This window comes from Strigops habroptila, chromosome 6, assembly GCF_004027225.2.
Source record: "Strigops habroptila isolate Jane chromosome 6, bStrHab1.2.pri, whole genome shotgun sequence".
Lineage (NCBI taxonomy): Eukaryota > Metazoa > Chordata > Aves > Psittaciformes > Psittacidae > Strigops > Strigops habroptila.
Genome location: NC_044282.2, coordinates 48,144,565 through 48,157,987, shown reverse-complemented (window position 1 = coordinate 48,157,987; position 13,423 = coordinate 48,144,565). Strand labels below are relative to the sequence as shown.

Genomic DNA, 13,423 nt, shown 5'->3' with positions numbered 1-13,423 from the left:
TTACTTGATTATAAATCCTTCCTGAAAGATCCCTGCATGAATAAATTATTAGTTATAATTAAAGTCTAGAACTATTTTTTTTTTTTAAATTTGTTCCTTAAAACACATTGGTTCTGTTCTACATCTCTGTCAGCTTAATGTCACATTGACAATTGCATTTTTTTCTGGAAAGAGGAACAAATACCTATCAAAAAAGTTGACCTCAAAGTTACATTTTACAAAAATAACACCATTCATTGCCTCTAATATTCTGCACATGGTATATTGCTCATACTTGCAGTACCTCTAGGCTGAAACTGCTCGTAATGTTTCTTTGTAAACCTGAATCTAATACGAGTGAGAGGCTGCTTTAGTTTTATTAAGCAGCAGTTCTCCTAGCTGCAAAGGCATTGAAGACAGCCTGGAAGACACAATCTGTGCAATGCTGTTCTTTATTGTCACAGGTACAGAGTTCTGATGTGGCAATGCTGCACATTCAGGTCATTGAACATTTACCGATCAGGAAGGGCTTTTCAGTCTCTAAAATGGTTACAAATGTTTTCTGTTGGAATTCACTTATTGTAAGCAGTCTGATCTCAATGGAGTCCTACTATTTTATTTTGGGAAATAATGGCAAAGTCTTACCAACTGTTGATGGAGATACCATGGGGTTAATTTATGTTCACATTGGAAAAGCAAAGCAGTGCTCCCTCCCAACTCTGACAGATCCCGCGAGTCTTTTCAACGGTTGATTGCCAGGTTGCCCCAATCTATAGCTTAGCTCTGACAACAGCTCACAGTTTATTTGCAGCTTTGAAGCCTGGTCCTATAGTGTTTTTCTTCTGACAGGAGATGAATAAAGGTGTCACTGTGGGAGACTTTTAGCCGGCTGCTATAAAAAGGACCTTCTTTGCCTTCTGTCACAAGATCCTCTAGTTCACTTTTGGAGCTTGTGGCTTTCCCCTCAGCTGAGTTTAGCTCCATCAGCTCCAATTCATGCTTGGCAGCTGTTTCTAAAACTCTCTGTTTGTTATAATACCTGACAAAGTTGTTAATGATAGGATGGATGGGAAGGGCAATCGCTATCACCCCACAAAGAAAACTGATGGCAGCATTCAGCTTTCCTAGTGTTGTTTTAGGGTATATATCTCCATATCCAACTGTGGTCATGGTAATGATTGCCCACCAAAATGACTGAGGGATGCTTTTAAATAAAGTTTCAGGGTGACTTTGCTCCATGGTATAACCCAGGGCAGAAAAGACAAAGATTCCAACAGCTAAGTACATGAGGAGCAGCCCGAGCTCCTTAAAGCTACGTTTCAGGGCATACGTTAGAGTCTGGAGCCCCGAGGAGTGCCGTGCAAGCTTGAAAATCCTTGCGATCCTCATGATGCGCAGTGCCTGGACAGCCTGCTGGACATTGCTCAGCTCCATGAGCTTGGCTCCCAAGTGGGTCAAGGTCAGGCTGACATAGAAAGGAAGTATCGCTAGCACATCAACAATGTTCATGAAAGACAGGACAAAGTGGAGTTTGTTGGGAGAGGAGATCAGCCTCAGCACATACTCCATAGTAAACCAGCCTATACAGGCTGTCTCTATGCTGTCCAGGGTCGGGTGCTCTATACGGTTCCCCTCAGCATCTACGATCTGGAGGTCTGGGATAGTCCCCACGCACATCACAATAGAAGAGATCAAAATAAACAGAAAGGACAGAACAGCGATCACTCGAGCTGGGTAGGATGATTCTGGCTTCTCCAGAAATTTCCAGATGTATTTTTGGCACCTTTTCCAGTGACTTTCCGAGGCATCCACTCCCAAGTCATCCAGAATCAGTTGCACTCTTCGGGCTATTTCTTCCAGTTCCTCCTTTTTTTCACTTAGATGAGCTTTGCAGCAGTCATCCAAAAATTTCAGATCCACTTTCCAAAATTCCATTTCATTCTTGAAACATATGGGGCATATCCCTTTCTTCATGTGAATTTCCCCAAAGTAGTACAAGTCAATAATGCATTTGAAAGCATCTGGATCTCTGTCAAAGTAAAACTCTCTCTTTCCAGGATCATAGTCATCACAGAGGGAGAATATGCTATCATATCCTCCCGATAAACAGTTGATCAGCTCTGCCAGCCGTGTTTCTGGGTATTGATTCAGGTTATCTCCGTAGAACACCTGCCTTACCCCACCAACATTAACTACAATCTCAGTTTCTTCATTTCTTTCTGATCCGTCACTGTCCATATCTGGAAAGCTAGAGTCACCTGCCATTTTAATTCTATCAGGTTTTATTTGATTTTTAGCTTCCTGTTTGGTTTCAAAGCTTGTGGTTTTAATTTCTCATGAAAGCAAATTGGTAGCGAGTCAGCTCTATCACCAACGTTACCAAACTGACCTGGAGTTGTGGTGGGAAAGGTTATAGAAATAAGCCTGTAGTCAGGAAAGCCTCGTGAGGTATGCAACAAGCTGCAGGGAAAAGACAAGTCATCCGGCTGCTGTGCCTGCAAGCAGGATGTTAGAAAGCTCCAGCAGATTTGAAAGAGAAGAAACCATTTAATAAAACTCACCCCTCTGTTCAGTGCTCGAGAGTCTTTTCAGGTCCCATTCTCTCTAAAAGTGATATTTATTCACAGGTTGGAAGTCACGGCAGAGAAATAAATCCTGTGCTCTGATTAATGCAACGTGCAGTGAGTGACAGTTCTCAGAGAGACAATCAGCAGGGTGAGCTCACAGGAAAGTGTTGCAGTTTCTCCGATTCCACAGAATTCCCTAGAAAGATGCTTTGGAATTTTGTTTTTCTGTCCGTTTTCTTTTTACTTTAAGGTCTTCCCGAGTTTATCTCCTCACTCTTGCACATAGTCGGTGCAAGTGTGTAGAGGAGAAACTTGTGCTTGTTTTCCCTTTGCTGTTTCCCAGCACAATAGGAAGCCCAGACTGCGAGGAGTCCTTCCAAACTCTACCCTCTTCTGGTGAAACACAGCAAAGCACCAGCTACACAGAAAACAGCTATTTATATGCCTGCCTCGCTGTAAAATAACGTGTTTCTATACCGCCATGCACTTTAACATTTTTTAAAAATCGAATACAAAACATAATCGTGTATAAAGTCATTCAGAGCTTCAAAAAGACACTGAAATATATTCTTCTGATAGCAGAAGGCAGAGGAAAAAATAATTGTGTTTTGGAATAAATGCACAACATAAATCTTGCTCTCAGCGAGACTGGAGCAAGTCTAGAGTAATTCCCTGTCAGGACATTGAGTTACTGTAGATTTGTACTGTTGTCATTGAGAACCAAGCAGAGACCATAAGGTTTTCATTGTAGCTGTGGAGCAAAACTTTCCCTGCCCTCTCTGCACATTTCCCACAGCTCTGTGTCCTCAGTTTTAGCCATGCTTTCTTGACCTGTGTTCAACTGACCCTAAGGAGGGTTTGGGTAATTTATGTCTATGATGATAGCTTGGTGAATGTTACTTACTGGCAATAGTGCTTTGTACTACATCCAGCACTTAACAAGTAGAAGTAGAATAACAAGCATTTCCTTTTAACTTTGTTTTCTCCAAATTCCAGGATTTGATGGGCATTTGTTCCCCAGACCCTTACATGCAGATGATATAGTTCATTTTAGTGGGTGCTGAGGGCTCTGACCCCGCAAGACTCATAGTTGGCAAGTTAACTGTTTCTGGCCACAGCAGAATGACCTATAGCAGCAGGTTTTGATCTTTTTCTATTTACTGGCTTCTGAAAAGCTTCTAAGTGGAGGGGAATAGGGAAGGGCAAATCCAACTGATAGTATGCTTCTCTAGGCTTGTGTCCATCCTGGGAGAAACGTGAGAGCACTGATGTGCCTGCTGTCCTGGTGCTCCTGTAACCAAGCGAGGGAGGCCCTGGTGGGTACACTGTGCTCCATTTCCACTCTCTTGCCAGAAACTTACGGGGGATTAGTAAGAGGTTGTGCACCAGACATCATTGTGACATGGGGTATGCACATAGCCTCACATACCTTATGAATACCCCTTGGAGGTAGTTCATGACATGTGGGGGTGCACAAGCCATGAGTTAAAATCACTGATGGAGCCCCTTCCCAGACCTTCCAATGACCTTCTTTGTCCCTGAGCTCTTGCATGATTGAGGAGAGCGAAAATATGAGAGGGATCAGGTGAATTCATAATAGAGGAAGACTTACAAGAAACCTGTAAAAGAAAGGAACACAATCCTTTGTCTGTCACACACATCCATGCACAAATTTATAATGCAAAAACTGAAGCCAAGGGAAGTGGGTTCTTGCTGCTCTGTTGTAGTCACCCAGTAAATGCAACACCCAGGCACCTAGTCTCACAGGGAGGAAAAAGCCGTGCATGAACCACAGCTCCATAATCTTCAAATGCCTGGGCTATGTCACTTTTATCCTTGCTGCAGAATAGTACAGAGGGCAAGGAACAATAACTGCAGGGGCTGGTCACTTTATTCAAGTGACAGTCCCAGGGAGAGAGTAATATCCATTAGTCTACACCTGCATCACACTGATAATCTCTGAAAGCCAGTGTCACCTTCAGGTGTTCCTGAGGGTACTGCATAGCGCGGGTGTAATGCAAGATGTCCCTTGAATTCTTTTCCAGGCATATGTAAGTTTACTGAGACTTGCAAGCTTATTGAGTAAAAGGGAAATACCTTGGAGATCTGCAAAAAAACTGAGGTTTGGTGGGTTCAGCAATATTTACCCACCCAGGACTTCCTTGGCCACTAACAGGAATGGTTTGGTTTGATTTTAGCACAATAAATTTTAAGATGCCAATAGAAATCTCACACTTGCACAGGGGAAATGTATGGGATTACTGACTGCCAGTTCTTGCAAAACAAAACTGAGATCTGGGAAAATTAGTTTTAACGTGTCAAGCTGCATCAGCACAGGGAAACAGGTTCTTTAGGTTTAAATCCTCAGATTTAACCATCTCAGATACCTACTCATTTTGATCAGTGGTTCATTCCAGTAACCTTTTGGCTTTTCTGCAGGTAATGATATCAATGTATGGTTGAGCATGGCCGACACAGAAAGCACCAACTTAGTTTCCAAATAGGTTTGTCTCCACACCCTGTGATTTTACAGAACAAACACCGACAAAATAGGCATACAGGATTACATTGTTCAGTTTGAAAGGTAAAATCAGCTTTTCTCAAATGATAAATCTCAGCACTTTCTCAAAAGGTTGGGAAGAAACTATTTTTGAAATGCCAGATCAGTCCTTATGAAGACTTTACTTTGTGCAGCTGCTAAAATCCTTGTGCTTTATTCTCTCTTGTCTTGCACCTTTGCAGAGTTCTTTACACCTTTCAGTGTGCCTGTCAAATGTTAGAGATCTGGTAGTATTTTAAATCCACTTTGACAAATGTAAATCATCCAAAGAAGGGTCAAGGAAAATCTTAATGAGTGTTTTTTTTTATCAGACATATTGCTGAGCAGCAAACAACAAGAGCAGAATGAATAATTTGCAGCAAACAATTTATTTCACTAATTGAATTAATTTTTCATCCATGCAGAGAGAGAGTCTCTAATCTAAAAATTTCAGTAGATAATTGTTGCCCTCATTGTAACTCATTTATGAGTAACTCACTGCAATTATTCTAAATTCAACTTCTGTTGATTTATCTGGACTGGGCAAACAGGCCAAGCTGTGCTTTGTGTCTGCTTGAAGAGTTGCGTGCTGGCAATTTAACTCCTACAGACTGAATGAGACGGAGGAGTTTTCTTTCTGTGTTGGTACTTTGGCTCAGAGAACAACACGTGGATTTGAACTGGCAGATGTGGTAAGCTTTGGCTGTGGTTCAGACTGGCTCCTTCAGGGAGGAAAAGGAGGAGCCTCAGCCAGACCTCAAGCTCTGCAGCCCAAGGGATGGACTCCCAGCTTGCTGGGTACCCATCTGCCAAGGGCAGCCCCAGCAGGGATGCCCATGATCTCCCCAGGGAACTTGGACCCCCACAGGGCTTGGTCCACAAGTCATAGCTGGAGCTTGAATATGGCTCCTCAGTGGCATCACGCCCAACATGAGGGTGGCACAGAGCATCCCACAGCCCAGCGCCTGGGGCCCTGCAGTGACAGCAGTGCTAGAAGGACGCTGGAGCTGCAGATTTGGCTCCCTCGTTTGCCACTTTTTGAGAGAGAACCTTCACCAGTGGGTGGCTTTGTGTAAGTCTGTGAAGAGAGATTGCTCCTCTTGAGCTGTAGCCTGGCTCATACTGCACTCCTCAAGCTCAGTGAGCACGTCTGCCTTCCTGGCTGATGCACCCAGCTGCTCCCCACTGACCTATGGGCAATAGTGATGCATCAAGGGACATGAGTGGGTTAGGAGCCAACCTTAGGGAGATAAGATAGGACTCCATGCAGAGAGGGCTGTTTAATGCAGAAGCAGGAGTCAAGCAGCCTCTCCGCAAGCAGGCTGCAGTGTAGCCAATCTCCTGCACTGAGCACAGCCCTGCTTTCAGTGCCTGGGACCATGGCGGCACCTTTGGCCTCTCTCTCCTCCTGGACTCTACAGAGTGTTTAATCCTGTGTCTACGTGTGTAAGCTCAAGTTTAGGGACCTAACTATGACTGTCCAAGAAACAGTTAGAGTATGTCTGGCACAGATCCAGCCCACGCTGGCCAACTAACATAGACATTTCCCAGCCACCATGTGTCCACCGGAGACCATTCCCAACTGGCAGTTTGCAGGCAGCCACCTGTACTGCAGACTAAAAGGATCCTAGACTAGATGGAGACCAGTTACCAGTTGACCTCAGTGACCAGAAACATCCTTGGGCACACGTAAAAATTGTCTAGGGTGTACTGAGTTGTGCTGAGGCACCAGTTGCCACTGGACACCTGCTTTTTAGGTACTATAATTTCTATGCTGGACTCTGTTGTGTGACCCTCAGAGGCCATAGAACTGACAGCAATCTTGGGGGGATAGTGGTTCCTACTCAGTGTAACCCCCTCCCACAATTCTCCTTCTGCTATGTCATATTTGGTTTTTAAATGACACCCACAGGACTGGAACTGTGATGGATCCAGCAAGTGATCTCAGCATCTAACATGCAACTTATCCTCAGCTAGATGCAGACTATGGAGAGCTACTCAAGACAAGAAGGTGTAATGAAAATGTACTATAGAAAAGTCAATAAGAGGCCTAAAGAAGAATGGGGAATGGAAACATCTTATTCCTCCTCCTTTCTTTAGGGTATTGTGAGGATAAAGCTTGCAGTCAGTTGCATGGGGCCTGCTTCGGCAGCTGATAGCACAAGGTTCTGTGGTTCTGTGTGGAGGAAACACCATATAATTACTTCACATCAATCACAAGAAATAGGAGGCAGATAATCTCAAAGAGAGAGAAGCAATTAATGATGTCGTTGTAGACTTCAGAAAGAGCAGCTGCTCTAATTATTTTACCACAGCCAGCTTTAGTAAGAGGAGCAGGAAAGACTTTGCTGTAAGAATCCTTTAGGGTTTCCAAATCTAAGGTGGTTTCTAGCGGTTAGTGAGGCAACCTCACCTTCAGATTGATATGCCAAAAGCAAGAGTTTATGAAGTGTCTGAACTGAGATGGGTATCTGGGCTGTAGCAGATAACTTCACCTTGTGAAGCTGGTTTATGTGTCTCTATCTCCGGCATATTTACATATTTCTCCATGACCATTATTTCAGATCAAACGAGTCCTTCTCCAGTTTATTTCCCCCTCTCTTAGTTACTATGGTTCTTTTTTCAAGTTCAGAATTTATATATACTAAGTCAATTTACTTATTTTAGCAGATCTTTTAATTAATTCCTCATTAAAAGCCTGGTAATAGCTTGATGTAAATTTTAATTGGTCTTGCTTTCCATTTGACATTAATGAGTCTATTTTCTTATACAATTAAACATGCCTTAAGTGACCACCCAGGAGGCCAGCCAAATCTCTGATTTAATGTAAATGGCTTTAAATAAATAAGATGCATCCTCCATTGCAAGCAGCTAACAGCTGGGTTGAAATTAAGCATATCAGTGAGTCATGAATGGGATGAGAGCTGGAGATGCTATAAATGTTTTAAGGACCTTGTCATGTTTACAGTCACTATGTTTTGAGGAAGGACTGGAAGTTTGCTTCCTGCTCCTAAACACTGTCACCCAAAGCTTTCAATTATTCTTTTTCCCTTTGAATATTGTTGCATGTACAAAGAAAAGAGAAAACCTAGCATTCTGGGTTTGGCTGGGGTAGAGTTAATCTTCTTTCTAGTAACTGGTACAGTGCTATGTTTTGGCTTTAGTACGCGAATAATATTGATAACACACCACCAGATGCCAATGGATGTGATCAACAAAAACCCACCAATGTCTCCACCATCTAATAAGAAAGAAACACAAGCTTTCTTAGGTGTTGTGGGGTTCTGGAGAATGCACATCCCAAATTACAGTCTGATTGTAAGCCCTCTCTACCACGTGACCCGGAAGAAGAATGATTTCAAATGGGGCCCTGAGCAACAACAAGCCTTTGAACAAATTAAACGAGAAATAGTTCATGCAGTAGCCCTTGGACCGGCCCGGGCCGGGCCAGATGTGAAAAATGTGCTCTATACCGCAGCTGGGGAGAATGGTCCTACCTGGAGCCTCTGGCAGAAAGCTCCAGGGGAGACTCGAGGTCGACCCCTCGGCTTTTAAAGTCGGGGATACAGACGATCCGATGCCAGCTACACTCCAACTGAAAAAGAGATACTGGCAGCCTATGAAGGGGTTTGAGCTGCTTCAGAAGCAAAAAAATCCACCAAATCATATCATTATCAATAATCGATTCAATGGAAAGACCAGGACCATGCCAGCAGAGAGGGAGGTGGCAACGGGCAGACAGCTAAGTTTTGGCAGCCAAGACATGAAGCCAGTTTCTAAGCCTGCCTGGGGAGAGATTTTTAATGTGTTTTAATGTTTTCTTTTAAAAGAATCTAACACTGCAGTCCTCTACTCTGCTTGGAGTTGGATTAGTTATTAATAATACTCTGTACAAGCTATTGTTCCTAATTCTTTGAAAGGAGAGCATGTGTAGCAATTTAGCATGTACCATTTCACAATAGAAGAGATTTTTATATGAATAAATATTTTTATTGCAGGCAATCAAAATAACCAGGAGAGGAATACAATCAAATAATTCACAGTAAACATGGTCAAAACCACTCCTATATGTGTGCTCAATGAAAAGGAAAAAATATTAAATATTTTCTAGTGTGGAAAAGCTGTAAAGAAAACCAGTTGGAAAAAAGCCATGGAAAGATTTCATCAGTGTGCTGAAACAGTAATAAAAAATAAAATACTTTCATTGATCCTAGAAAACATTGCAACACACTAAAATACGGACTTCAGTGGAGCCTGCAATTCTCACTTGCTCTTGCAAGTGTAGTCACAATTTTCCTTCTTTCAATGACTGGTACAGGACAAAGGAGGGGAAGGTGTGTAGGCAGTAGCAGAGGCAGAGTTCGTATCTTCACAAATATGAAATTACCTGTGCTGTACCCACAGAGGAGTCCTGCATACGTTTGACTTCATTAAATCCTGCAGGACTGAGGGTTGTGGTATGATGCCCTGGAGCACCTTGCTGACTCCTGCCTACTGCAGCCTGAAGGGCTGGTCCCTCCATCTCCTGCGGAGAGGTGATGGTCGCAGTTCTGCCTGTAGCCAGGAAGATGGTTAGGGACTGGAGGAGGTGGAGTTCCCTGGCCAGCATCCTGCTTGTACAGCTGCATTGAGTAGAAGCCTTAAAGCATGTGAATCTGGGGTGATGAAAGTCATTTTTTATTAGCAAACCTTTGCACTATAGATCAGGCAAAGAGGAAAATCATACTTAGTTTCCCTTTCCCATGGTGTCCTAATCGCTGCTTTGAGAAGTGATGGGGATCATGTTCTTACTCTGCCTGTCTTTGAAAAAGAAATCCAAACCTCTCTGTGACCCTACCTTGAAAAACTGACTTCATCATCTCCATTTTAGATTTCCTTACCAAAAATTTTTGCTGAATTCAAATATAATTCACTAAGTCAACCAGAACTACATTTTCTGGAGGACAAATGATGAGCCAGAAATTATTTCCTGGCCCTTCCCTGGATCTGTTGTCTGCCATTGGGCAAGTTGTTTACCTTCTTGCTACTTTCCTTACGCTGTCTGGTAACACATTGCCTTTCTTAATAGCTTACAAATGAGTCGACTCAAAAAACATTTTTAATTTGGCAAACAGATTACAAATAAGCTTTTGCATTATCTGAACGGCTCTATAGCCAGCCCACGTTTCTAAGTGATTTGTCTAGACAATGCATGAGTCAAGCCTTTCATCCGTCCTGTTTTATACAATAATCAGCTCTGCTCAGTTAAGATTTCATTTTACTTTCCTAAATTGAATGCGTTTCATTAGTATGTGCTTTTTAATTTAACATTGTATTGATATTTTGCATACTAATTCTCTTTACTCAGGGTAGAGTCATAAGCCCATTCGAACAATGCACTGCATACAACATGGATTCATTGTAGCGTCCTCAATGCTGAGATTACAGAGTCCAAGATATCCCATTCAGGAAAAAGAAAAGGTTAAGAAGATGAAAGGAAGTTCAGTGATGAATAAGAAGCGTCACTGCTGAGACCTTTCTTTATTACCATTCTGTGTCATTTTCAATCGTTCTGGCCTGATGAGCAATGAGGACTTCATCACTTTTGCAAAGCTTCCCTGCATATCTCTGCTGTGATGAACACAAGCTAATCTCAAGATAGCAAGGACTCCCTGGTTCTGGTGATGGTAGGATTTCAAACATCCTCTGTAGTTACAGTGACTTCTCTTGGGTCGCCTTGATAAAGGAGTTCCTGACTATGCCATCAATGATGTTAAAACTTCACTTAATGGAAAACATCTCCCACGTGCTCTAGACCCAGTTTTTAACTGCTCAGTCCTCTCTAATCTTTTCTTTAGGCTTCTGCGCACAGTTAGTAAGACAACACAGTAACAGAACCACCAGAAAGAAGAACCACCCCCTGTTGGGATATCTACAGTCACATTTTGCCACAAATCACTAGAACACATGCCACAAATCAGCACAAAAACTCCTATCCTGACAGAAAGTTTGTGATTATACTGAAGATCAGTGTAGAAACCATGGTGCCTCCCGCTCTTCAAATCTAAAATTTTATCCAAATCATGCTAACTACTCGAGTATTTAGCTAATCTTAGGAAAAATGGCTCAAATCTCTGAGCAATTTCTCCAGATTTCCTTTAGTTTGCAATAAGCATGAATACTATCATACATTTGAGATCAGATGCTAGTTGCGAACATCCACATAACTGTGACCAGAACAGATAATTACCAGTTCTTATGCATCCAAATGGTAGGGGAATTAATTACCTATATTTGCAAATGGGCTTTTCAGCTTACAGATGAGGTTTTAAAAGTAGTTGGCAATGTCTCATCATAAGGGGTTTACCTTTGGCTTATTTGAGAATGGAGCTAGATACAGTAACATTAGCTCCACAAATATTATAAATAATCTACCAATAATCAATACATGGTTAGAGTCTCTCCTCATATTGGTCTTAAGCTGGTGCTGTGCTGAAGGCAAAATCAGGTACTGCATGTTCTATACATTTTGCAATAAATTCCTAATGTATATGCATGAAGAAATAAATGATCACACCATATAACGGGGAACTACAACCCTGCTCCCAGCTTCAATCTGCTTGAGATTTGTTTCAGAGCTTGTGACAAACCATTTACTAATCAAACATTTACTGTTTATTTTTAACTCATCTCTTGAAGTCTACTTTTTCCTTGATAGGATTGACTAATATTAATTAATTTTAACTAGACTTGTACAGAATACAGAATATTTTCTAGGAAATTCTGATATCTTGACATTTTGTTGAGATACAGAAGGAAGAAAAAAATAATCTGTACTTTAAAATTTTCCTTGCAACAGCATGTCAAACAGATCTAAATTTAAGATACCCAAATCTTTGGTTTAGCAACACTAAAATTTTGCATTGTGAAAATATTTATACACTCCATACTAAATATTACATTCTAATATTGTGTTATAAATACAATTCTGTTAGTGCAATACAAGGCAAAAATAAAAAGAATCGAAATGACAAACCACAGTTAAACATTTTAGCTACAGAGATAAATATATTTTGACACTATGAAAACAGTTTCTTTCAACATGAGGATGTATCTCAATTAAGTGTTTTTATTGCAAATTTTTGCAACTTTCAATTTAACTGAACTGCATTTATCTGACATCAGTCTTGGCTGTCAAAAAAAATTATCAGTTCTATTTCCAGTGTACAACACCAGCAATTCTAACACTCATGAGATTCTTCACATTTCTTTGCCAGACCCTTTCTTAGAAACTAGAAATGACAGATGGAATTTGTGAGAGAAAAGGATACTTTCAGCACATACAGCCCAAGGGCAAGAGAAGAAGTCAACATCCTCCACTGGGATTTTCACTGGCTATTGCCTTTGTTTTTTCTGCAGCCTCTCTGGTCTTATTTAGCCTGAATCTTCTTCAATTGCTCTCTGTGTGTACATTTTTCAAAAGGAAACAATGTCCTTAATAAAACCTTTGGGAAGCCCAGGAGTGTCATGAAAGTGCTCTTTACACTAATCAAACAGTAAGAAAGCCGATCCGTCAACCCCGCGTGGACTCAGATCTCAAAAGCAGCCAAAAGTCTGTAAAATGCCAATGAAAATAATTTATTCAGTGTCAGTATTATGAATGTAATGAATAGTAGAATTAGAATGTTATTGAAAAATCTCTCACTGGTCCACCCACAACTAGTTTCTAACTGCAGAACTGCAATATCAACATTTAATATTTATAGTATACAAATGCTATAATTGTAAGCCCAGAACAAAAATTTAGATACCTTGGGCATGACGCACCTCTATGTGGTTACAACACCTTGTGCATTTTTTGTTTTTTTATGGGAGCATCTGAATTTCATATTCTGGAAACTTATTTCTTCTGCAGGACCATAGCAGAATGGTCCACCACTTTTGCATATTAGTTTAATAAAATGTATCAGACTTGGAGTGTATTTTAAACCCTCTGCCTTCATTCCTCAGTGTACACTCTGACTGCTGGCAATTCAAATACTGTTGTTAATTCCTCGGTTTCTCTCTTTTCCAAATTTGACTGTGAAGAAGTTGGCACTTGCTGGTTTTGGGACTAAAATCTAACATTCCATTAAAATGGGTGTTCTTTGACAAACTTACAAAATATATGATTTTTGTGGACACAGAGTGGAAAATTTTGTTCATTAACTGAGTCATTATTTAATTTAAGTTAACAACAATCCTGCTGCATTCCACAAGAATTCCCTATTGGGTTACTAGCTGATGACAGTAAACTGGTTATCAAAAGATGCCGAAGCTTCCAAATCGGCATTTCAAAAAGCAGGTAAACTTTCAGTAG

The 13,423-nt window shown here is 41.2% G+C and overlaps 1 protein-coding gene across 1 annotated transcript; it reads right to left on the bottom strand.

Annotated features, from left to right (window-relative positions):
- Positions 1-408: 408 nt before the first annotated feature.
- Positions 409-2,896, bottom strand: KCNF1 (potassium voltage-gated channel modifier subfamily F member 1). The gene has a single exon (XM_030489833.1). It carries the CDS (start codon positions 2,242-2,244, stop codon positions 781-783), a length of 1,464 nt encoding a protein of 487 aa, XP_030345693.1. The 5' UTR covers positions 2,245-2,896; the 3' UTR covers positions 409-780.
- Positions 2,897-13,423: the final 10,527 nt, after the last annotated feature.